Consider the following 27,956-nt stretch of genomic DNA (forward strand, 5'->3'; position numbering starts at 1 on the left):
TGAATAACTGCAAATCAGTATTTAATTCTCGAAAACAAACTATTTCATTTTAAATACAGTGTATTATGTACAATCAAATATTGTACTCGGACATATTTACATATCGTTTTGCATCCAAAATACATCGTTACACAGCGAAAATGTGTTTAATCAATTTTTTTTCTTTTTCAAAACAGATAACTCTCATTGCAGCCAAGAAAATGGGAGAAATAAACACGATAATTCATACATTCATCCATTATCACTATCAAAACTAGGAAATTTTGCATAGAAAAACATTTTGAGCTTATCACGCTTGATCTTTTAGGCTCAATACTTTTGCATTATATAATGGAAAGTTTCCGCCTTTCGATGGAATGTTTGTTTTTTTTCAATTCGAGAGTTATAAAGCAAGTAAATCTATTTCACGAGAAATTAATATTAATTCACAAACAGAAAATTGAAACAACAGCTACAATTTGCATTTATTCCTTCCTAACGTGTTTCACTCAATATTATGTGCAATTAGGGACGCAGCGCAATTGACCCTATGTCTATTTACTATACCAGGGCACATTCTATAATTCTTCGAGATAATAAAAAATTCCATTAGTTGACACAACCTCACATTTTTAATAAATGAATGTAGAACTAAGTGAATTTATTAACTAAATAACTAATCTCACAATGTTTCAAATTATTATTCATTCGGTCTGTTGTGATGCTTAAATTTTACTTTTAAACCGGAATGTATGACAATTGTTTTATCACAGGATTTACTTGAGAATGTACTTTTTTTTAATATGAAACCGTTGATGCAGAAGCAAACATTTCCTTTTTTATACATTGACCAAGGAAAAAAATTTGTCAATTGTTCCCAGTCATTTATGTCAGTGTGTAACTGAAATATATCAAGGTATCAACATAAAGATACAGTTTGGTTCTCTGTGATTCACATAATAAACTCTCGCGATGAAGCCTTCCTTAACAGACAACAAATTAAGTGCAAATTCAACATACGATAGACCTACAATCGCGTCACTCTCAAAAACACAAAAGATTAGCTTCTGAACAGAAATTAACAAAAAATAAGCTCCTTCAGACTTCGCATTACATGATAAGCAATCTTATGTGAATTTATATTTGTACACCTGATTTTTTTGTTTCCACATTTAAGTATCTGTAAACGCAGAGTTTAAATTAAGATTCTAAGCACTTAAGCAGCAAAGCAAAAACCATGATAATTAGTCATTAACAAAAGTAAGTGATCAATCAGGGTCACAATAAATGCAATACAAAGACTAGCTTCATGCATTCATATTTGAATGATGTACATAAGAAGAAATATTTGTCACGAAAAGTAAAAATTTTAGTAACAATTCAATGAAAATCAAATGTTGACACAAATATTTTATTTTTGGTAACAATACCACCTTCAGACACTACTTTTGATGCAAGGGATCTTTGGCCTTGATCAGGGTCACCATATCCTGAAATACCAAAATTACACACACTCCCTACTTACCTTTTTTACAAAAGATGGTGTTCCCTACAATAACTGAACTCGAAGTACTAAGTTCTTAGATGCTATTGTCAATGGAAACGGCAAATAAAAAGGTTAAAATTCCTTTGATATGGCAATGGCCATATGGCTGTCTTCAAATCCAAGCAAGATCATAGTCATTTGTTAACTGCACCCATCATGTGTCAAAATGAATTCGCTTTTTCCTTTAATATTTCCATTGTTTTTAATAGCGTCTAAAAACTTTGTCAAGGGAAAGTTTGGTATAAACATAGAACTTGAAGACCATTCTTTCCATCCCCGTTTGTTTCAACATTACAAAAAAAAATTGCATAAGTATGTCCTGTAATGATTAAAAGTGATATTCGAAATATACATCTCACCACTTGATCCAAATTGTTTATATATCTCACATATTTATCAAATTCACCACATATTCATACCTCAGCACCAACAGAAAACAGTAAGACTGTCAATATTTGTTATAACGACCACCCTCTCATTTAGTCAAAAACGGACGTTACATTAGGTGGCCATAACAGCGAAAGGAAAACATGGTAGTCATTATATGAAAACAATTTAGGACTTGACCTACTGGTTGTTGCAATGGAATGGTCATTATAACACTGATCAACTGTACTGATAATCTTAAAATGCAGACAAAAAATGAATGAATTGTATAAATATGTGCAATCAGTTACCTTAACAACTAAAATGTAAATATGGTAACCCTACCTCAAGTTCTTAATAAATGGGGGTGCTCAAATTCATGTTAAATAATGTAATTCAAATACCACTGTTTGGAATTCTAGACTAGCGTTTCTCATCAATTCATCTCATAACTGAATTAAAATCATTCAACCAATTATGGACCAATGAACTTTATAACAACACCAGGAAAGAGTTAAGTAAAATAATGATTGTTTAAACACGCAATTCCTCAAAATACCATAAGTTAATGGTTCGTCTAACTGACTTTCACTCGTCATTGGTTTAAAAAGATTGAGAAAGGCTGTTCTAGATGATTTGAACATTGCATTTTTTCAAAATTCTATGAAAACTTTATTTTAAAAACTTAACAAACAACAGCAGCAAAAATTTAACCAGTTTTTTGTGTTTCATGTTTTACCAGTACTTTCTCGAAAGAAGACTTCGAAACTTAAAGTGTTTCAAATGATTATGAAGTTTGTTATTTAACAGCCTATACTTCTCTTAAGAGTTTCAACGACACAATTTTACGTCAAACTTGTATTTCATTCACATTAAAAAAATAATAATAATCCAACCGAGAATCTTGAATCTTTCTCGATCATATTACTTGAAAAGGAAGCTGGGGAAAGAACAATAAAAGTGTTTGATAATAGCTCATTTGTTTAAGAAATTCAAATAATCAAAAAGAGTGAAATCTTATTTTAAAAAAATCTCATGAAATTGACAAACAAAACTTAAATTTAGTGAAATATATAATGAACAAAAATCTTTACACATACCCTACTATTAAACAATTAAACAGTGATACCTCGGCTAACAAATATTTTAATTGTGTGATATGGATACACATGCTAACATGAAGCAGCTGCATTGTGAGCACAATTTTTGTGCAAATCATCACATCAGAATTACTGTCACTTGAGCCAGATTAACTCATGTCCACCCAAGAATTTTTTTCTAAATGTATCTTTCTGTTTCTCTTTCCGGCAGTTTCTAAACCATTTCATATAAAATGAAATATTCAGGTAATAGAAAATGCATTGAAAAAAAAAGAAAGAAAGAAAGAGCCCCCATGTTTTCAGAGAAGCATTCTTTCACTGCAAGACTTTTTTAGCCTCAAACTGAACATTCTGGACGTTCTAGGAGCTTATCTTTTCCATCTGCATGTATCAGACACACAAATGACCAAATCACAAATCGATTGGAACGCCTATGAACTTGACTACTACTAAACCACACATGCACCTCATCCATATTCCTTTGCAGAACTTCTAACAAATTCATGCATGTTGGAATGTGCAAGTACGTGTTGTGAATCCAATGTGAAGTTTGTTTCTGTGTAATGCTTGATATGTGCAGTGGCATCAACCATTAATTTTTCTAACTACGAGTGAAATGTAATGATTGAATAATTATGAACTTGTCTGGGTTATGTCAACACTATCTTTATTCCATTAAAGCCAGTTTTGGTTGTGTACATAACATAAAATAAAAATATCTTTAGTATATATCATCTTTATATAAATTCTCATTTATATAATTTTAAAGCTGTTCATTTTATCCTTTGGTCAGTTTTTTCTTATTCATAGCATTCTCTACTTGGTATTTTAAAAAATGTTTTCTTATAAAATTTTCAGCAATACCTGAAACAAATTCAACAATTTTCCATAGAAACCTATGTAAAATCAAGTTTCAGCTTACAAGGATTTCTGCTAATATAAACATGATTCCGAAATAAATCATCTTCGTTAGCCGAGCTATCACTGTATAGAGATCTTGGCTTATAGCAAAGCTTTGATTTGATAAGAAAAAAAATTACTTGCATTTACTATAATAAATCAATGCATTTTCACTCCTCTGTCTTAAAATATTTTTTGACGAATCTCTTTATCTCAAAAGCCAAACAATAATGCTAATAAATTTGCATAAATCTGGCAAGGTGAAAAAAAACTAAGGAAAGGAAATTTGGGACAGATTTACTGCCCATCATGATGATAAGATACTGTCACTCATATGTGAAACATTTGAGGGGGATGATAATTGAATTGGATTTAACATTAAAGGGGTTGAACACAGAAAGGGATCAAGAATTATGATTCCATCAGTAGACAAAAAAAAAAAAATTCATAGCCATGTGCAACTTGTGGCCATGAGTAAATGCTGTTGGTTTGTTACTTGAATGATACTGTATCAAAAAAAAAACTGCTGAGAAGCAAAAACATGTCTCCAATAGGAAAAAAAAAAATTAAAATCTCAAAGTTTTCAGATGCAAATTCTATCATGAAACAAAGTGAAGTTGCGGCTTTGGAATTCCCTGCAAAACCCTTTCAACAATAATCAGAAGTCAAAGAAACCCTCTTGAAACAAGTACGTAAACAACATCAAAAGAGTTATAAATGTTGGAAAACTACTTATCCCGATATTTGTGTGGATGTGTTTAATTATAGTTAATGCAATGCGGAGAAAAAAATATTTTACATACTCACATTACATTACTCATTAATATTTAACACACATTAGTACATATAACTGGCCTTTAATATATGGTCAGTTAAATTGTAATTTTTTTAAAAACCGAAAATTTTGCCAAGGCCATGGCAGTGAGTTTGAATATGCATCAAACAAAAAAAAAAGTGTTTTAGTTTTGTTAACTGAAATTTTTGCCATTTAGGTCACTTTTTTTTTTTTTATGCAAAAATTTTCTCAAAAACTCTGTCTCAAAATTTTTTCTGCTCCTAGCAGATTTGCGATAAAGTTCTACTGTACTTTTTATAATTTTGTGTGTGATACAATCAATATTTTCTTCATCAAATACAAATACAAGGCAGCAACAGGCAAAATGCCCAACGAGGTGGCTGCGAAAAAGATGCCCACAACCAATATAGATGTCATACATTTCTAAAATACAGCAACCCCCAATTAAAAAAGCAATTATAAAACTAAAAACAATGCATATACATAAAATATTATGCAATGCCAAGGGGTCATTCAAATATTTCGTCAGCATCGGGGGGAGGGGGTTCGGATTTGCTGACTTTTGATGACAACGGGGAGGGGGGTTTGAAGGTTGCTTACGTCATCAACCTACCCTTTTTGAAGATATGAAACATTCTAAGCTGCTGATGAAATTTTGCTGAGGAGGGGGAGGGGGGGGGGGGGTTCAGTGTTTTGCTGACAAGGGGGGAGGGGTCAAAAATGGCTAAAAATCTGCTTACGTAATACTTGAATGACCCCCAATGAAAAATATTTATGGTTGTCTTATTTGTATGGATAGCTTCTTGAAATACAACATATTTATCTTATTTCTTTTTAAACGTGTCAATTTTGTTAGAATTTACTATCTCTGGGGGTAAGCTATTCTATTTATTAACAACCCTGTTAGAGAAAAATTCCCTGCAACACCACAATCTAGAATTGTCGCCTTGTCAAAGCAGTCCATTGATAGCGTATTAATAATTCAAGGTCCATCCTATCTATCCAGTTGAAAATTTAGAACACTTCGATTTTACCCCCCCCCCCTCCGAAACCTGCATTCTTCCAATCTAAACATGTTCAAAAAATGAAGTTTCTGTTTATAACATAAGCCTTGTGTGACAACAAGGACAGCGTAGCTCTTCTCTGTACTCCTTCAATCAAGTATGTTCCTCTGTAGGTATGGTCTCCAAAACCTTACAGCACACTCCAGTTCAGGACGAACCAAGCCTTGGAAAAGGGGAAGAATTACTTTAGGAGAACGCGAAAAGACCTTTTTGAAAATAAAACCGAGCATTTTATTCATTTTTTTTGGCCACCGCTAAACAATTTTCAGAAAACCTAAGCCCATAAATGAGAATTCCCAAATCAGTGTCCCTAGTTGCATCCGGATAGTAACACCATTCAACTCATAAGGGGGCCATTCAAGTATTACGCAAGCAGATTTCTAGCCATTTTTGCCCCCCTCCCCCCGTCAGCAGCTTAGAATATTTCATATCTTTAAAAAGGGGGTGATTGATGCCGTAAGCAACCTTCAACCCCTCCCCCCTTGTCATCAAAAGTCAGCAAATCCGAGACCGCCCCCCCCCCGATGCTGACATAATGCTTGAATGACTCCTAAGAGAAACGTGGATTGTTCAAACCAAAATGAGAGACCATCCACTTGTCAACGCTAAACGTCATGTTCCATTGATTTGCCCATGCTCCAATCCTATTTAAAATGGCCTGGAGCAACTCCATATTGCTTGGATTCACTACTATTCCCATTAGCTTCACGTCATCTGCAAATTTGCTAACAACCCCACTGATACCCTGATCGAGTTTATCGATAAAAAGTGAAAAAAGTATGGGGGCCAAGGACACTTCCTTGAGGAATTCCACTTGTGAAACTTGTCCAATAATACCACCATAATAACACCATAACCCGTTGTGACCTATCTCTTAACAACGATTCTATCCAATTCAGCAAGATTGCATATAGCAAACCAAATGTCATACATACCTATATGGATAGCCTTGAGCCTTCATACGGAATACTGAGAGAAGTAAACTGAAGAAGACTGCTACGATCGCAAGCCCAATTACAGCCATGACTAAAAAAATAAAAAATCAAGTCTGAACTTCATATTTCAGCAACCTGCATTAATTTTATAATATCAATCAGCTCGTTTTAAGCTGACTGATGTTATCAAACATATAAGACCCTTGGCAAATCAATGCTAATTTATTATAAAACTACCAGTAATTACGAAATTAAAACACAAAATTGAACCAAAAAGACAAATTCCTTTAATTTTTTTTTCCACTTTATTTTCAATATAAACAATGAAAACTGGGAATAAAATATTTTCCGGCACATAATTTGTGGAATGTACATTGAAAACAAAAGAATTTCTTGATGTATATTTTGCATCACTGTGTATTACCTGTAGCTTTTTTTTTTCCTGAAATATTTGAATAGAATGAATCTACACCCCCCCCCCCCCCCGAAATTTTCAGTTTTCGCACACACCAATGCATATCATTTTCCCTTATGCCAGGGACATCAATGTGCAAATTTTCACTTTTTTGGGTTTATCAGTTGGTTGAATAATTTACTTTTGCTATATAAGTTTTTCCAAGAATGTGAATAACGTGAACCTTGTATAGGCCTTGGCCAAGCAATATTACATAAATAAAATATGTATACCGTCTTTAAAAACATTGCAAAATATTTTAGAAAATGAGACATCCATAGAGTAACATGGGTAGAGTAAACACGCAAAGGTCATTTTCCAAGTTTTTCAAATTTTTACATTTATGTTTCTGGCATAAGGGGAACAAAATATCTGCACCTTAGCGCCATACTAACATATGATTCATATACTATCAATGGACATATGATAATATGGTTCTGAGGAACACTATGTAATCTATAAATCTTAAAAATTATTTTTAGACATATATCCCCATTACATTGAAAAGAAAAATCTGCAGATAATATGTAGCGGTATGTATAATATACTGTTCCGGATAATTTCTCTCACAAGTCCTTGAAATAAGCAGGAGGGGGGTGAAACAAAATGCAGGATGTCATAGATTTATTCACAGAACAACTATTTACACGTGTTCACAGCGATTTTTACAAACAACTGGAATGACATAAAAATAACACAGCGGGAGATCTCGTCTTCAGAATAAATTTCTCCAAATCTTCTCTAGTTCCAGTTTGGTGGCACTTTTGTAAAGTCTGAGAAGTTTCTCAAAAGGTTCTTTAGGTGCATGACATCACCAACCTATCGGAGACATCACCAAATGTGGCAAGTTTGTTGTAATTTCGAAGGGTTTACAACAAAATGTGCTACCGATTATTTAAAGGTGAAAAATGGCGTAGATGACAAAACATAATAAACGATGACTTAATACATTAATAAATTCTGATCTTTTTAAATGTACAAACCAAAAATTATGACCTCTTATGGGATGTTATAATAATTATTAAAACTATGGCCATTCCTCCCTTCCATTCGTTGATTACATTTTCAAATTATACACAGCCGTGAAATGAAATTTATATGCAAATTCTACCAAGAAGTTACAGTACTCTATTTTCTCTGGAGCTACTTTGGTACCAAACTTTTGCACCAATAGGAGGGTAATGTGTTTAAGAAAGTGCTAGTATGCTTAACTTCCACAGAACAGTCATCTATTTATAATGGGAACAGTTTAAGGGTGTGGATCCAAACTTTTCTCCACCAAGGCTCCTTTGCTCTAGTCAACATTTATCCACAACTCCCCCGAATAGTCAAATAAAGAACCTCTTTAAAGCTCTGAACAAAAGCATAATATCACCAGCTCGATATGACAGACACTTCAATAAGTGCTGGTTAAAGGGTTAAAAACAATAGTCTGTTATAGTGTAGCATTAGCTATAATACCCTGCGCTGCCCAGGTCTTCATCAATGAGGCTTTTTAGACCACATGATACCTCCCTCTTTCTTTTGGGAACATACAAACCGTGTCTAAGTTAACCAATATGGTGACTTCATGCGCAACTCATGAAAGAAACAAATCTATATTTAAAGAAACGTAGAAATGAATGTATATTTTTTCCTTTTTTAAGGGGCTACGTATTTTGATTCCCTCACTCTTGAACTTCAAATTATCCATCTGCTTATTTCTGCTTCAAAAAATGATTAACTAAAGCTGTGAAATTTCTTTCATATACTTTATGGGCCCATAATTAATTTCAAAACAACTTAAACTATATGAATTTATGCAGTTGAATGTTAAAAAACAATACAGAGACATTAATTTTCATGCTTGAGGAGATATAAATAAAAAGTTGAAATCAATATTATTGCATGGATATCCAACTACAAAGTAGGTCCAGCTAATTACTTCATATTTAATTTTCTGGGCTTCGTATATCTCTAAGCTAACTCAATACTACAAGAATTAAATACAATTTTTAAAATTGTTGATGTGGCGGAAAATCCCACTGAATTTCTGCATTTCTACAGTAAAATCTGCAATTTTGGCAGATTTCTATGGGGGATCATCCTTTGCCTGACCCCCAAAGTGATGCTTATGATGATTCTGACGTCTATTCAAAAAACCTCATTACTGGGAGGATTGAAAAAGTATAAAGACATAAGCTGTTATACATATACTGGCAGCATTAAAAAAGTGACAAACCATTCTAAAGGCATATACACGTCTGAAATGCATTGCTAGGGAACCACGGTAACTAAAATAAACATTCCAAAAGAGATTGTCGAGGCAGAGAAACCATTGTTGCCCTACAGTTTTCCCCCATTTCAGGCATTTGTCCAAGTCTGACAAACTTTTAAAATAGCTTATCATTCAAGTCGGGTGACGTTTGGTATATATGCAAAATTTGGCGACGATCAATCTAAAATTGTAGATTTGCATACAGAACAGACAGACAGAAAATCAATTTTACATATATAGATTAATAGATTTTTTCAAGTATTAGAAATAGACAAATAACCAAAATCTTAAAATCTGAGTTATAATTTGACTTTTATTTGAAACGAACTCGTTTTGAAAACATACTTTTTCCTGCACCAACCACTGTAAAGGAAAATAAGGCAGATCCTTAAAAAAAATACAAATACTGTACTACAGTTACTGTCCAATTTTATGAACCCCCCATTTTAACGAACTAGTTTTCTGGTCCCAAACAATATGGAATTTGTTTGATTGTCCTTCCCATTTATGAACTAATTTTGTTAATAATAGTTCAAGTTCATAAAAATAAACATCAACTGCATTATACTATATGTATAAATAAATCTTCTGAGAAGTTGAAAAAATGAAAATGAAACCAATAAAATGAGCCAAAAGTTATCATGCATTAAAAACATGGAGGAAATGATACTACGAAGTGAGCTGCCTACCTTTATCACTGCCAAATGAGCTCTCTATAAGGAAGGAGGGAGATGAAAAAAAAAATAAGAAAAAAACATAATTGCAAGTTCAATCTACTGCACTACCATTAAATCTGTGCAATTAAAAAAAACCATGTACAGCAATTTTACTAATTTATGAAAGTACATGAAATTCTAAGTGAAAAGCGAATCATTCTATAACAATTAGGTTGCATTGCTCATTTTCATCTTAACATTTTTCACAACTACACCAAATCTATCAAAAGCAACTGTTCGAGAAATAGATGTGAACATGCAAATAAACTGCCAGTTTGATTAGGTTTTTCTAAAAAAAAAGTTGAACTACATAAAGCTGTTTTTGGAAACATTAATGGCTACTTAGCAAACATCAAAAAAATTAAATTCAACATTAAATTACAGATACATATATACAAATACATAGTTTCTACTAACAAATATAACTCTCACTCATATTATTAGTTTTAAGGCAAATAAAAGTTCCTGCTTAATGATCTCTTTATTTTGAAATAATCATAAAAAATAAATATTATTGCAGAGGTTGCCCAATGAATAGCCGACTTTTCTATTCCCTCCTCATAAAGAAAAAAAACATGGCCAGTGTTTTCCAATACACATCTAGATATGTGATCTGCACACCAAAATTCAATTTTACTTCTATACATTTTGTTGAGGAGTGAAAATACTCCATCAAATTTTATGCAGATTTTTTAATATTCAGTTGAATTCCATTATAACAAACTCCAAGAGACTGAAAAAATCACTTTGTTACAGCTAAATTTTGTTATAAAGGAATTTATGGTTTTAGAAGAAATACAAATTTTAACATTTGTTCGAAAAATTTTGTTGCACTGGAATTTCATTCTCAGGAAAAAATTACTTATTTACATTCTACATAATAAAAATGGTAACGTTAAATTTCAAAAATAACTCAAAGAGCAACTCAAATCAATTAGGCATTGAATTTGTTTTGGATAAGTTTTAATTACGTAACATATTTGAAGTTGGCTTAACGTCTGTACTGCAAGCCAGATGCTTCAACAGCTCTCAGCTGAATAGCATGATCAGCTCACGTGTTGAACCAGCAACATGCTGTAGAGAAAACTGCCACGAATCAACAAAATTCAGCAAGCAGCTTACTATCTAGACTCGGCACTGATTGACTGCTTCTTCCCCCTATCTAATGAACTATCAGTCTGATTAGCATGTTGGATGATTATGCCATTGACACTGTACAAAATTCTCATTTACTATCCAAACATGCCTATAATAGTTTAAGCAGAAGAGATAAATTTTAACTTATGAGAGTCATGACCTGGCCACCTCAAATGCAAGTATTAAGCCTACTTTAATTATGTGACATGAGAATTATGCGATGTGGGAATTCTCAAGAATGAGAATTCACAACGTCTCTCACATGCCACATTACACTAGAGTAGTGTGTAGCTGCTTTTAATCATACCATAAGAAATACTATTTTTTTAATAGTAAGTAAATTCTATTAGAAAATTTTACATAAAAATGATTTATTTTTATTATAAACTCATTAATTCACATACTTTTCCTCTTTTTAGCATCCCCCTTGATAGCAGCAGCTTCGTTCATGAGTATCATACCAAACACGACAGACACATCTGAAAGCTGTCAAAGATACATTTCTTTTCCTTCAAGATATTTCATGAACAGCACATAAAAATACAACCACGTGAGGTGTTTAGTTCATGGCAAAGTAATAAAATATGAAATTATAACAGACAGAAGGAACACAGATATGTTTAAAACTGAATAACTCATTCAAGAAGTTACAAAACTAAGTTTTATTAATGTCAATAGCAACTGACATCCACCAATTGAAGAAAGTAAGCATTTCACCAAGCTGGGCATAAAATCAAAGCTACCAGAGGCTACATAGATACTTTCCTTTATTCTAAAATTTCCACCTATTGGGATTAAATAATACAGTGAAATTTTAATATAATGATACTCAGTGCAAAAACAAAAAAATCTTTGTAGAAGGATTATCATTATATTGAGAGACAGCAGTCAATATAACGATAATCCTTCTAAAGATTTTTTTTTTTTTAAAAGGAAAAACATTTAAAAAGGATACTGAGTATGATCACAAAATAGGTTTCGACGATGAACTGGCCTCCACTGCTCCCATGTATATAACCCTGAAGACATAAGAAAAATTTAGAAAATCATTCAACATGAAAATAATTAAAGTCAACATTTGTTATAATGACCTCCTTCATTCGATAGAAAACAAATGTTGTATTGGGAGGTGGCTATATCAAACATTTCGGGAAAAAAATTAGTTTCTTGGGACACATTATATGTATACACTAAAACGTATATAATTTTTTCCATAATGTAAGCCGTTGCAGTGAAAATGCATCAGGTTATAAAACAGTAATAAAATTATAATAATTAATATTAAATGCACCCATCTACGTACCTATATCTTTAATGTCAACGTCAAATGCAATTATAGCAAATGGAAAAAAAAAAAAATCTAGCTTTGTTTGAAAAAATATGAGAATGGACAGAGTTGAGTTCGAATGTTGTATTGGATTGAATGTTTCTTCATAGGACATTATATAAGATGGAAAAAAATAACATGGGATGAGGAAAAAATTTGGGATTTATCGTACTGGTCATTATAATGGAGAGGTTGCGCAATTAAAAAAAATAATTCTAATTGAATTTGATGAAAATGGTGTTATAGGACATGGATAGCACATTTGAGTGGATGGAAAAAAAATCTCTAACTTGTTAAATAAAACCGATTTTGTAAACCATTAGTGAATAACAGCAAATTATTTAATGCTTTACCACATTGCCCCTTGAAGTACGATGCATGAAAGGAGGACCTCTGATATGATTCCACATTTGTCCAGATGTCATTGCAAACACAATGCACTAAAAAAATTACAAAAAATTATCATTAAAAAAAAATTACATTTATTGTACAAAACTGAAATGTCTTAAACTTCTGTAATAATTACACTTAGATAAAACTTTGAAACTAAAACAAAGTACACATATTACAAGAGCTAAAAGAATCCCCATCAAAACTCTTTTTGCCCTAACAAAAACACAAGATTATTAATGATTGTCACGCAACAAGTCATTTTTCCCAAAATAAAAATCATGGATGTTTTAACATATCTATAGACCCCTGGCAGAAGGGTCCTCGTCTAGTAATTTTTAATATACATGTACTTACCTCGTCATGCTATCTGGGATCGATCCGCATGATCGTGTGCCGCCGATTACAGCTGATCATCCGGGTCTTCAATATTCCCATTTGTATTGTTGCCAGATTCCGATTGTCATGATTATGCAATATTGTTTTACTATGTAAACACATGAAAATTAGATCTTGTCTGTTAAAAATATCATGCTAATTTCAGTGCTGCTGAGTTTCAAAGCTGATTGGATCTTGTGGTTATGTATGATGGGGAAATTTTCCTTTATATACCGGCAGTGTGCTGTGTACTATTGCATTTCATGCAACTTGAATTCTCTTGCAGTTGACATGATTTGAAAATCAGTAAAGGTATGGTGTAGCACTTGCCAATCCTCCAGATGTCATAAAACACGGGTAATTCTAACCCTGGTGGCTGCCTCTCAACTTTAGGCTGAGAGGACTAAAAGGATTACTAAAGAGTAGTCACTCCGTTGTGGTGATCGGCTGAAGCTGGTTTTCTGCGGTTCCCAACTTCGAGGCGCGAATGTCGTTCATTACACTTCGCTCACAATGAGTTGAGGAAAAAACTCAGTGTAAAAAAATTGATTGTAGATGACAGCACTACACATAACAAGCATTACACAGAAACAAAGTTCACTGAAGGTTCACTATACATACACACACATTTCAACATGTACCAATTCGTTAGAAGTTCAGCAGAGGAATATGGACAAGGTGCATGTCTGGTTTGATAGTCACTCTGTTGAACTTCCCTCTGAAGCCTCCATTCCGATCGAGCTTCTCTCCTGCTGCTGATGATGATGACTGCAGTCTAACTCCTAGTGGATGCTAGTGTTCATCTTCAGATGGAATCTTCCAAAGCAAACTTTTGGAAGATTATGATGTAGATTTCATAGTTGATTTTTTATTTCTTCCTCCATATATTACGATCTGTTCATTGACGAACATTATGTGTAAATTTATATGTGAAATCTATATGTAATATTTTTAAATTTTTCTTCTGAAGATGTTTAATAAGATTTCCAGACACACCCATCCTCTGGGAACGCTTAGATATCTCAATGAGATGGGAAGTGAGGTGTGTTTGGTCTTCAAAGGTCCAAGTCTAACTCCTCTAATAGTCTTCTCCTCCAGGGACGATCGCTGGCAGTCCAACAGTACCTTCACTGATGGTTCCCAACATGTCTGCAGAAAGGCAATGTGTGCTTGGGCCTACTGATTTATATGTGAGAGTGGTTCTCCGTGGAAAGGCAGTTCCAGAGACAGAACAGACTCCAGTTCTACTCTAGTCAGTCAGCGGCAGATCGGATGAGATCATTCCAAATTACTAACTGATATTTTTAGCACTAAACATATAGTTGCATTATGATATTAGAATATTTCTATTTTTTTTTTTTTTTGTAACTTAAAAATTTAACTCTCTGTTAATAAATATTGTAAGTGGAAAATTGTTGTCATTCTTTATTGTTGTCTGCTGATAATTCATTATTGGGAATTAAAAATAATCAGGAATGCAACTGTATTACAAACGTTGCAATGTGAAAGGTTTTCCAAAAAAATGTGTCGAAAAACTAGGCAGATGATGATTCAGATAACAGACCATCATAATCTACGTCTTTCTTATAGTTTTCAATAATAAATTTCTGCTGCATGCACTCCAGACATGCAAAAAAAGGTGAGTTGTACTCAGATACTCTTAATTAAATATCATATGTTATGTATAGCGACATACCTAATATAATACACATTTCTCAAATCGCTTGAAAACAAAATAAATAATTTTAAATGCTCACCAAAGCAGCAAGACCCCAAGAGGTCTTATTATACAAGAAATCGAGATTATTTCTTCGCATATACAACAGAGCAGCGATCAATGCAAACAAGATGACTAGAGCGATTGTCCCTGAATAATTGGGTGGTCGGAACACCCTAATCTAAAAATAGAAAGCAAAGAACAATGAATCTGACGAAACAACAAATTCTGACACTTTCCCTGCAGCATGACCAATAGAAATTATTAACAGACCAATCAGTTATTATTTATGAATAACCAGTTTAATTATGATTATATGTGCACATGGATAATGCTGATGAGTCTCAACTCAAGCTTTGTAAAGCCCCCCCCCCCCCCCCCGACAAGTCATTACTTATTTGTCTCCTTAAAGCTTACTTCATTTATAATGAAATTAGGCTTTAACGAGACAAAGAAATATTGAGTTTCTGAATTTTATGTAAAATTTTACCAGCACTAACAATGGAAACAACACATTGATAACCTTACACATTTTAAATGCAAAGATAAGATGCAAAGCCTCAAATGTGAATGAGATGCTAGCATACCTGCACATCTGTACGCTCAGCAATCCACCTAGCTATCGTTTCTGCAGCAAAACCTATCCTTCAATACAGAAAACAAAAATTAGACATTTGTAAATAGACCTCCCCTCAAGTTTCTAATTTTTAGTCGATAGATATTATGATTATGCACATCCAAAAAAAATCTATTTCAGGCTCTTCCAAATTACTGTATTTCTATGCTGTGCATTTATAACTATGTCTTTGTGAATCCATGTTTGCATAATACATGTTTTTTCAGAACACAAAAAACAACCTGCTTTATAAACTGCAGCACACAAAGCATATATTATTTCCTTCATATAATCTGTGGATTGTATGCTGATAAAACATATGAATTTCTCAGTGTAGATTATCAGCAGCTACATATTATCTGTAGCTTTTTTTCTGGTGGTTGGCTGAAGTTAGTTTTATGTGGTTCAAACCTTTGAGGTGCAAATACAAGCCGATCTATTAGTTAAAAAGTCTATGAATATTTAATCCTTAAACTTCACTCAGTTCAAAAAACTAGATGGCATCACTAAAAATTCATGCACAACGCTAAAAACGCACTCAGACTGTTAGGTATACAAGCATACTGCTGGCACAAATCATTCAGTAACTCATTTCATTCATTTGTATTTTATGAAAGGTTTTTGTTTTCTGGACAAAAATTTTTGTGTGTTTTTCAGGCACGAATATTTTGTAGGGTCCAGTTGCTGGACAGACTACTGATAAGAAAAAAAACCACACAACTTGCTAGAGTTCTGCACAGTCAATAATCTTGAAGATGATCCAGCAAAATGCTTTCATTTATTATTTGAAAAAAAATGTTGACGGCATCAAATCAGAAAATTTGTTGCATAAAAAATAATACATAATCTTACCTCTGTATGTCCATCTGATCACCTTTCTTTGGCTTCCCTTTTTCGGGGAAATGCATGAATACTGGAGCGGAATTCATACCTAACTGAAAAAAAATCACAAACAGTTAAAAAAATGCATTCATTTCATGGCATGCAAAACAAATTTCTTTAAAAAACACAGCTGAACCCTTTATAGCAACCTTCCCCCCCACCCCAAACCTGCTTAGTGCCAAAAATTCTGTTCAAGAATTTACTGTGATTTGATATAATGTCAAACTCATTATAGCACCAGAATTCTACAAAATAAATGGTGTCGTTACATTTGGGTTCGACTGTATAAATGCATTTTTAATGCTATATCAGTTTTGCAAAATTACAGTCAAGATAGAGCAACCAGAACCAAGTTGAAGCATTTCATGAAATGTGACAGTAAATCTATTTCTTCACTGTAATAAAAAACTATGGGGGGGGGGGGGAAAGAAGGCAACTTCACAATACAGGTATTCCTCACTTTACATGATTTCGCTATAGCATGATTTTGAAAAACCGATTTTAAAAATTGCGACCCACAGAATTTGGTGTGTAGATGAACTTGTAACATTTCTTGATGGAAAAATTCACAAAATGAAAAAATAATACATTTTGGACTGCCAATGTCATTTTCTATTTAAAAAGAAGTCATTTTTATTGTCAAATTTCAAGCAAAATTTATGCAATATTTGAAACATGATTGCAAAAAATTCTATGAATGAAATGTTTTGTTATTTTCACTGTACATTCAGGTAGTGATGATGCAGGTTACGAACTAAAATGTAAAAAGATTGCATGGTAGTTCATAAGCTACACTCAAATCTGTTAATGTACATATGAATTTTTTGAAATTTTATTTCATATATTGTGTATATAAAACACTGTAATCCGACAAATACATGTGATAGACTTTAGATTTTAGTTCATAACCTTAACAGTACATGGCAGAATATCATATTTTAAATTTTGTAATGATATCAATCTATAAATTTTTAAAAACCAGGTTTCAAACTCAAGTAAAACGTCAAAAATAACATTCTTTGTGAAACGTGTTTCACAATTTTCATCCACAGATTACTTGATGTAAAAATGTAACACTGAAGTGAATGTAACTTTGGGTCTAAGCGTTCTATAAATAAAACAAGACCTGTTTTTAGAATCACAAGAAATAGGGTGATAATGCATTTTCTTCCAAAATAAAGTTTTAAACATAGTCGGATATTTTAATTAGATACCTTGCCATGGAGCTTGGGCAGTTTGGTCACAGGTTTGGAATAAATTTGCACGTGAAAATCTCATTGTAGACAAATGTCAGGGAATTATAGCGATTTTTTTTTTTTAAATTTGTTTCCCGGCATTCATCAATCCTTTTGGTGGTGGGTTTAGCTTAACCCTAGATAACTAAACATTCGTCTAATAGACTACACAATAGATTAACCCTAGATAACTAAACATTCGTCTAATAGACTACCCAATAGATTAATTACTGAGTAACACTGATTTAAGATTAGTTATCTCGGGTTAAAGCTATGAGAATGCCGCAAATATTTCCAGGCAATACCACCAAAGTTCAGACATTCTCAAAACAGTACAACATTCATATAGGAAGCTAATATGATAACACCTAAAATGTATCTTTCCATACTTACTGAAGAAAATACATCAGCGCCTTCATCAAAATCAACCATACCAAAGAATAACTTATTTGTATAAAACTGTGAAAAACGATACGAGTTGGCAACAAGCTGGAATTCCTCGTAGGCGTGCCTGTAAAAAGAAATGTTCAACATAAATTTAAAACCGTTAAAGATACAAATTTCTCTTGAGAGAGATCGAGCATTTTGTATTAATTGTTTAATTTGTAATAAGTGGAAAACGGGTACTTATTTATTGGTTATGGGAGAGGGGGTAATTACAAATTTTTGGCAAGTGTTTCAATTGATATCAACTCTGAAATGTTTCAGTTGCTTTGGTTACCAAAGATTGCAGGCTAGATTTTCTTCTATTACTGAGCTACTTATTAATTATACATGCACCTAGTACACATTCCTCTGCAAAATTTCTAATATGTTGGTATATGCCGGAAATTGTGTTCTAAATGTATGTGCGGTTCTAAACCAGGGCTTGTCAAATCCTATGTGCCAAGTTGCTGTGGAGACTAAAAAAAAAAATTGAAATTGGCACCTATTTTTTTCATGTCCTGTAAATGATATGAAGTCTGAGGACCTTGGACCTTCTGACTCCAGATCAGAAGATTGCATGTTTAAATTGCATTCAGATTATCATCGCTGCTTTTGATATCGTAGGTTGCATTTACTCATATTGTGCACACATTCAGAAAAACAATATTTTACTTTCAAATAATTTATTTTGATTAATAAATATTTATATCTATACCAGTTAAGAAGAGAGCAGAACCCATACATGTTTTCTCCCAAGTGCTCTCCAGGGACTCTCTTTCAGTGAGTGTGGTATTGGCGATCTTGATGTCATATGCAACCACTACAACAGCACAAAATTATCTGAAATTATTTCAGGGTGCCTGCTAGCATAGAAAGTGGGGGGGGGGGGGAGATTCCTTAAGTCCCAGACAAGTCAGAATTCGCTATTTTTGACCCGATTTTGTAGGTTAAAACATGCTTTGGTGAGTAAACTTTTTTCAGATTTGCGCTTGATTGTCAGAGTTGTGCTTGTTTTGTGCTCTTGCCATCTATGAATCCCCTATATAAGGTTCCGTTCCCACTTAACAAGACTTATTTTCGTGGTCCGAACTCTACTATTGCTCATCAAAATTTTCTGTTTAAAGCGTTTTCCCATTTACAAGGTTTTTTCATGACGGTTTTTTGAAAAACGTTATAAGCAGGATCCACTGTATACCAAAGCTGAAGACATATTCAGTATTTTTATGTGGCCAAAGATTTTATAGTGCACAATTACACAAGTGAGCAGTTTAGAGAGAGCATCAGCCAGGACACCCATTACCACTGACAATCATGTTAAAAATAAGAACTCTAGTAATCCAAATTTTCCGCTAATCTACAATGGTTGCAGACCTAATTAGTTTGGATTAGCAAAGTTTTGTCTTCTTATTTCATTACCAAGGGTGCAAATGTATAAAAGTTCGAGGAATTAATAACCAATGGTTTAATACATTCTACCCTTGGCACTACAAAATTAACAGTAACATTGAAATGAAGATTTATGTATGAGCTTACCTGCACACCACACACTGCCGCTGAGGAGACAATGCAGTCAACATGACAACAAATGAATAATTTCTAGGTGAGGCTTTGACCAGTTGACGGAACTTATCTGTGTTCAACCTTAAGATGGTTCTTTTCGAAGCCATCTCCATCAGCTGTTGCACCCTTTCACCAAGTGTTTGTACCTGTCCGGAAAAAAAATAATTGTGATCATGCGCAAGTTCATTGACAGTAATACAGACCTTTGACCTTTGAATATTGTATATATATAAACGATTAATCTGAAATCATATAACAGATAATTAAAATCAAAACAACACAAATGCCAATGGACAATCAAAATTATAAAAAAGATTATAAAATGATAGCACGATGGCATATAGTCCATCTCATTAAGGATCAATCGTCAGGTAATTGAATGATTGTCAATAATTTAAATCTAATGATTGTCAATAATGAATATAAAATTTTGAATCACAGTGGATCAGCTAATCACAGTCATCCACGTTTTTACATTGTCCAGCTTCCACATCAGTTTGATTGTCTGCATCTGTCTTCAGTAGTCATAGATCTACCATCGTCAAAGCTGTAAGTTGTATGTCTTTGCCTGATTGCTGCACTCTCGCGAGAGCGGGCATGTGACATCAGTAACTCCTTTCAATCTTGACCACAAGCCATACTCCCTCATCTGACTGCAGCACTACTTTGATGGCACATACATCAGGTTTGTGCCTCCTCTCAGTTCACATGCTCCTATGGTTTGTCATGCATTTAAATATAAATAATGCATGCAATAATTTTCTAGCAGTATGGAATTCTAGAGCTGAAACAGGTTCTACAATTTTAGACTGTGAGCTTTTCAAGTTGACAATAAACCTACAAACAAAACTCAAAATTCTAATAAGTTTAGAAAAGTTATTAGTAACATTCAATAGATCATCCAGGAAATCATTTTGATTTACAACAGTTAAATTAGAGTTGCAGCGGCCCACTGATTGATGAATAAAGACGTGCCGAGTGCAAAAAACGTGTGGGCGTGTAGAAAAAGTGCAGAGGAGAGATGAAAGAAGAAAACTGTTACGTGAGTATTCTACACTAATATCGGAATGAAAAAAGAATGAGAAATTATGTTTACTGGATTGAGATCAGATGGAACATGACACAACTGGGAAGTTTTAGTGAGCCTTTGGATACGAGCGACTCGATTGGACATGAAAGTTTTGAATTGATGTGGTGGCTTATGTATCCATGCAAGAGCTATAGTAGAGTCTGACCAAAGTTTCGCATCATCTATTTTGAGTTTAAGGGCTGAGAGACACTTCTGTGTTAACTGGGTGAGTAGTAGGCAAGCACAGTTCTAGCTGAGGCATAGTCAGTCTTTATAGGAGATACATGAGACGCTGCACAGATGTCTCGTCACAGTGCCATCTTGAGAAATGCTCTGAAGGTATAGAGCGGCTCCATGTGCTGCTTTTGAAGCATCAGCAAAACCGTGCAATACTAATCTGACTGGACAAGTTGTCACAACACACCTCAGAATTTTGATGTTTTCTATCAAGTGAAGAGATGAAACAAATTTATGCCAGTCCTTCAGCTAGAGATTTCATTCCAGCCTATCCTGAGGAGCCAAAGTCTTTGTAGAAAAATCTTTGCTTTTGAAATGACTGGCCCAACTAATCCCAAAAAATAAAAAATATGTGCGGTTTTGGAGAGCACTGCTCATTTGGTGTAACTGGTATCTATTCTTACGGTGGTCTTGAAGGTAAATACATCAATTGAAGTACTCCAATTCATGTCCAAAGTTTCAACACTCTTTTCTTCAGAATGAGAATTGAATGGATAGACTTCAGAATTCACGATTTGCAAATCAGGGCGATTCGAGCACCATTTATGAAGTCATTCCTGCCTTCGAGAATAACTACATCAGTTCTTCTTGAATTTTTCTAGCTTGGGATAGCTCTAATGAGCCAGAAAGACAGTCATCCATATAAAAGTGAGATGACTGACGAAACTAGAGGGAATTGTCTTTCTTCATCTAAAGCTAACTGTTGAACGGTTCTGTTTGCCAAGTAGGGTGCACATACCGTACCATACGTCAGTGTCTGTAAATCATAAATCTTGACAGGGTCATTTGAGCTCTCTTTCCAAAGAATTCTTTGTAAGTGAGTATGGCGGGGAGGGGGGGGGGGTTCACTTGAATTTTCTTAAACCATCTTTCATATGTCAGCAGAGAATGCATAGAATGAATTTGAAACCTCAGTATGATTGAAAATAAATCTTCTTGGATAACTCCTCCTTTTAGCAGAAAATCATTGAGCGAGTACCCATTGGTAGATTTAGCACTTGCATTGAAAACAAAGCATAGTTTCGTGCTAACCTTTTCAGATTTGTATACCCCGTGATGTGGCAAAAAGTGATCCGGTGCAGTTGCAGAATCCTGATTTGTTGTTTCTACCATGTGGTGCAATTCCCTATATTCATTCATGAAATCACAATAAAATTCTTGAAGCAACTACACGATTAGAAATCCCCCTTCAATATTTCTGAACAGAAGAGAAATGAGCGTGAATATTGCTTTAAGTAGAGAAACTTTTATATTTGGACCTACAACACAAAAACATAGTCTGGATGCCATGATCGCTTCTTCTTCCCTCGATACACTCTCAAACTCAATCTTTTCAAGAGCTGATTTCGGGCGCCACCTACATTTTTAGGGACAGTAAGCCCAGACCATTACAACTTTCATTTCTTAGATTATATTTTTTTTCTAGGCCTATGAATTAATTATTTTTGCTTTAAATATTTTTCCAGTTACTTTGTTGGCAATTTATTCGTCGTGGCCACAGAGTTGTATTTTTATAAGTGGTACATTTTACATGCAGTACGTTCTGAAATATTTAAAAAAAATTTTAATTCATTAAAAAAAATAAAAATCAATTAAATCAATCAAAATTAATTGATTTGAAAAAATAAACAAACAGAAAATAGAAAATAAATTTAATTTGATTTTTGTTATTTGAAATTTCTTTGAGTTCAGTTTCTACTTCCATGACTTACAGCAATGAATATAACAACATGCTTATTTTTTTGGATAAAGTGCACAAAGGTAAGACCAATAAAAAATAGGCAATCTGTATTCCATTGAACCTTCTACCTCTCCAATACAGGATCAACTACTGATCTATGGATCTACTATGGAAAAAGGAAAATTTTCCCAGAATCCCCTGGGCTTACACAGATTGGAGGATAATGAGTAGTGCCACATAATTGCTAATTTATATATATTGATATAATATTTGTTTAATTTGAGTTTTTTTGAAGTGATACTTCATATACATTTTTATAAAGTGTCATCAATATATTATCATCATGATGATATATTGATGACACTTTATAAAAATGTATATGTACCAATTATCACTTCAAAAAAAACTCAAATTAAACAAATATTATCTCTAACTTGATAATTACACAAATTATAAACATAAATATAATATATACTTCACATATGAGCAAAAATACATAAATATATACTTCGTTCAATCTAACACTGTCCCTGATGAAAGTTTCTTCGAAGTACTTTCAAAAATGCATAATTTTAAATTTGCGCCCTAGATCAGGAACAGAAAAAAGATGCCCTTCACAATTTCCCTACCCACTCCCCATTGACAAAAACCTGGCTACGGCACTGGTGTACAGTAGTAGTTAGTGTCAATCTTTCAAATTGCAATGAATGATATTATCTAAAACCACTTCATGCATGGATATGTAACTGGGTGTATATTTGTGTTACAGGTCTGCTTATTGTCATGGCAACATTTTCAAAGCAATAGCGGACTGAGATATGATGTCAAGTCGCACCTTGAAATGTGTGTCCTGGATATATATATGCTGCAGATTTTCACACCCTCCCATGGGTGGAGATATGGGGGGAAAGAAAGCAGCATCAAAGATAAAGCCTACTCATCTAATGTATTCGCATATATATATATATATATATATATATATATATATAAATTGTCATCACCATCATCATGCTTCCCAGCAATGATCGTGCGCCCCCCCCCAGGCTTTCCAGTCTATCTCCGCCTATGCCTACTGCCAATATACTGATATATGCCCTACATTTTATTCTGTTAGAATTATATTACAGAATCATTACAATACATTTATAAATAGCTAGACTTTTTTCACCGTTTTTGACAATTATTTTATTTATTCACCCCAGATTCACCGCCACTTATAGAATGAATGAACACCAGAACTTTGCCACTGGACTTATCCCATTGCCGAGATCGCTTCCAGCCTAGCTTCATGGCATTCATTCGCCACTTATAGAGTGGTGCCTACCTCATGCAGAGGTCGGCCCATGAGCCGTCCATAGGCGGAGATAGACTTGGAAGTCTGGGGGGGGGGGGGCACGACAATGTCAATTCATATATACATTAGATCAGTAGACTCTACCTTTGACTCTGGAGGCAATGTCCCCCCCCCCCATATCTCCGTCTATGGAGCCGCCCTTGTTAACAAGGAGTGAATGAGCATGATTTTGGAATCATAAAAATCACAAATGTTCATTGGTAAATTAGGCAGTGAAGTCTTAATGCATGGGCCCAGGAGCCTCAGGAGAAGAGAGGCCTCACAAAAATGACATTGAAAGTTTCTAGAATTTACAAGGTAGGGCCTCAGAAAAACCACTTAGCCCGGGACCTTGATGCTCTTGAGACAGCCCTGAAATTAGGCAGTGTTATGTGCTCGGGAGGTGCTACCATTTGTTTCAATTGGGAAGTGAGAAACTGATGATAGATGAATGTAAATGATTCCCCCCCCCCCCATTTTATGAGCATGTTTCCTGCTGGCTTCCTGTTAAACTCAGAAAGAGATTGATGCAAAATGTGAGAAAATTTTGGAAAAATCAACAAGATATCTGACGATTTAGCACTCGTTATTAGGCTATGTTGATGATTTATTACTTGTTATTTGGCAACATTGGTGATTCAGCACAGGTTATTTGACAGACTCGTGTTATAAATTTCTTTTTTTACAAACTATCCCAGTTTGACGCAATGACGATCAACCATGGTATCTGATGCTTGCAGTGATGACTTTTTTTTCTTTTCTTTGAAAAGCGAAACCGACTTGTATTTGCACTTTAAAGTTGTAAACCATCTTTAGTTGCAGGATCAAGGATATTATCAAGGTTTCCTCAAACATCCGAAAATCGATTAAAAGAAAAAAATCTATGTCTTTTTCTCCAATTTTGTAAATTTATCTGGACTTCTGGCAACTCTTTGGAGAGATAAGATGGATTATTGGGGTTTGACATGGTCTATAAAAAGCCAATCTTGTTGTAAAGTTGCGAAGGATAAATAAAAATTAAATATAATAATGACCTAGAGAGCAAGGGACCAGGTCAGTAAGTGACTAAAATAATGACCTATACCATATGAAAGCATGTAAGTGACTAAAACGGCATGCAAGCATGTGAATGACCAGAAAAGTGACCTGTGGAACAAGGGACTAGGCCCCAGTAACTTCCTTTCTTTTCTTTCAAACTGGACACAACTCAGGTATATCGCCACGTGCAATTTAAGAACCAGTGATTTGTGTTGGAAGTGTAAGTATGTGTGTACCTGACAATCTGAGTGCATATAAGTGTTGTATCTGATTTTTGCAGTGCTGCCATCTATATTTGAGAAGTGAAGTGTAATGATTGAATTACATTTGTATCGTTTGTATGTCTATTCCTCTCTGTGTCGAGACTTTTTAAAGGGCAAATCAGCTCGCATTTGTGCCTCAAAAAGTTAGGGGAACCCCAAAAAACCAACTTCAGCCGCCCACCACACTGCGGTGAGAAACGACTAATTCACCAAACACCAACTCTGGCCATATTGCTATATATTGCAATTTACTGCCAATAATGAGATGGGTTGGAAATGAAGGGTTGGCAATGTCTATTGGTGGTCGCCTCAAGTTTTTAGGGAAATATCTTATTTACATCCTTCCTCGGGTTCAACCCCAAGACCGGACAGCAACCTTCACGATGGCAGACATGAATTTTACCACCACACCACTCAGGGGTTCGCTAAGAGTGAATGAGCATAGGAGTGACCTATAGTGAGAGACAAGATCAGCAAGCAACCAAGCATGTGAGTGTGAGAGTGAAACAGAAGGGAATGGGTGGCATGGACTGTGGATATCCGTCAGAAAGTCATCAAATGTGACACATTGGAAATGATTATTTTCTCTGTGCTTACCTGCTCCAATTGTATTATACTGCCTTCTTTGTCTGCTAGGGCTTTAAACCTGTTTAGTGAATTACTGATGTGACTAGTGAAGTACGGTTGTGTTGGAAATAGAGTAGATATTTTCAGGTCCGAGGAGCAAAGCGACGTCTGAGCATAGCAAGGGGATGGGCCAAAACTAAGTTCGGCCAACATTTTGCTATGTTCCCTCTTGTGTTATTTGCATATTCGTATGTACCTATGTTAGAGATCGGAAAAAACGTATTCTGCAGTAATGCATTGTTAACTACCTGTCATTTTTCTTTCATCTTGCTGTTGGTGGTGTTGGTACATATTCAGCTCAAAGTCGCGTTCCCCAACACAGAGTTTTTTTTTCTTTTAATTCCTGATGGGGCTAAACAGCTTCTGTTAAGCCAAGGTCTTGTTACTTCAAACCCCACGGAATTTATTTTTTCAGTGATTTTAATTTCAAATTTTTTTTTTCTGTGACTTTAAGAAAAAATTTAGTAGTATCTGCGTACCGGCTATTCAATTTCATGTGGCTTATTTCAAATTAAAAATGTGAATTTTGGAATATTTCACTTTAAGTATGATTTTGATTTCTAACATGCATTATTGCAGTGTGGTGGAGGGTGAAGCATAGGCGGAGATAGACTTGGAAGTCTGGGGGGGGGGGGTGTGGTCATTATTGCTGGTGGGGCACGATGATGATGATGTAAATTCATATATGCATATATGAATACATTAGATCAGTCGACTTCACCTTTGACGCTGGGGGGGCATTGCCCCCCCCCCGTATCTGCGCCCATGGGGTAAAGAAAAAAGAAAAACAGGTGAGCAGTAAAAAAAATTTTTTTATTTCTCTACGTTACACCTCAGGATGCTCAATGGTTACAACCTGAGGGCTTGGTGCCCATAAGGGTAATTAAACTTCATTTTTCCCCGAGGGGAATTTATGGGGCTATGTGAGGAAAGAAAAGTTGAGGAATGAGCAGTCGAGACAATCACATGAGAGAAGGGCGGCAAAATTTGTATATAGCCCACATGCCACAAACATTGAATCCACCTTCGCCAGTGATTTCCAAAGGCTATGAAAGAGGTTATTGAATGGGTTCTCTTTTAATATATAATACAGTTGGAGCAGGTAAACATAGAGAAAATAAACATTTCCAAGGTGTCACATTTGGCGACTTTCTGAAGGATATCCAAAGTCCATGCCACCCATTCCCCTCTGTTTCACTCTTACACCCACATGCTTGGTGACCTTGGTCACACTTTCTTGGTTGCTTGCTGATCTTGTCTCTCACTGTAGGTCATTCCTATGCTCATGCATAGAATGTATGACACGGGTCATACACAAGAACGTAACTAGGCTGGGACAACTGGGGCCCCGAGCCGAATGGGGGGGGGGCTCACAAATAATGTATATTTATTTTACATAATTTTCCCCTTTCAGGGCCCCTCATCCAAGACAATGTACCACTGGTTTCAGTATAATTTCGGAAAACAAAGTCCGATGGGTGGTGAAGCTGATATTGTTGTGGATTTCGGGTCGCAGTTGAAAAAGGTTAAGAACCCCTGGGTTATTGGAAAAAAAATTGATTCTCGGTCAGTACGCCACGGTAGTTTGGGGGGGGGAGGAAAGTGCCTCTAAAGTGATTTTAGATTGGACAGGGGTGCCGTGAAATATTTGAAATTCCTCTCGAAGGGTTACCCTTACAATATGTAAAAGACTTCGATCGCACTGACGTGTACATATACATACGGTACCGGCGATGACTTTCAATTTCGGTCATCTATCGGAGAAAACTCACGATGACCTACAAAAGCGATGCATCAACAGTTTTACTCAGTGCTCACCTCTTTTTTACAGTCAACATGGGGAAGACCTTCAAACACTAACAAAACTAAAAAACACAACACAAATTTCGTAAACATCACCATCTTTGCCCGTGGAAGCAACACACGT

At 34.7% G+C, this 27,956-nt stretch overlaps 1 protein-coding gene across 2 annotated transcripts; it reads right to left on the reverse strand.

Annotated features, from left to right (window-relative positions):
- Positions 1 to 4: 4 nt before the first annotated feature.
- Positions 5 to 27,956, reverse strand: Ostgamma (oligosaccharide transferase gamma subunit). 2 transcript variants are annotated; one of them, XM_089250218.1, is made up of 12 exons: positions 27,848 to 27,956; positions 19,755 to 19,927; positions 18,189 to 18,306; positions 16,531 to 16,613; positions 15,650 to 15,707; positions 15,103 to 15,243; positions 12,931 to 13,017; positions 12,206 to 12,269; positions 11,655 to 11,729; positions 10,087 to 10,110; positions 6,687 to 6,777; positions 5 to 2,831 (listed from the first exon to the last, which is right to left on the reverse strand). In XM_089250218.1, the coding sequence occupies exons 1-12, from the start codon at positions 27,929 to 27,931 to the stop codon at positions 2,816 to 2,818; spliced, it is 1,014 nt and encodes a 337-aa protein (XP_089106344.1). In that variant the 5' UTR covers positions 27,932 to 27,956; the 3' UTR covers positions 5 to 2,815. The 2 variants fall into 2 exon arrangements, with proteins under 2 accessions (XP_089106344.1, XP_089106345.1); XM_089250219.1 differs by lacking the exon at positions 10,087 to 10,110.

Source organism: Pholcus phalangioides, unplaced genomic scaffold (assembly GCF_987345545.1).
Source record: "Pholcus phalangioides strain wild (caught in Gottingen) unplaced genomic scaffold, Ppha-v1.0 ptg000022l_1, whole genome shotgun sequence".
NCBI classification, from domain to species: Eukaryota; Metazoa; Arthropoda; class Arachnida; order Araneae; family Pholcidae; genus Pholcus; species Pholcus phalangioides.

Excerpts from the sequence above, each read along its gene's own strand:
- Ostgamma (XM_089250218.1), bottom strand. The coding sequence starts at position 27,931 with ATGGTGATGTTTACGAAATTTGTGTTGTGTTTTTTAGTTTTGTTAGTG. Across the intron at positions 16,614-18,188 it reads GCGCTGATGTATTTTCTTCA|TTAGGTATGAATTCCGCTCC; the intron begins GTAAGTATGGAA and ends ATTTTTTTTCAG. Across the intron at positions 12,270-12,930 it reads GTACTTCAAGGGGCAATGTG|GGTTATATACATGGGAGCAG; the intron begins GTAAAGCATTAA and ends TTATGTCTTCAG.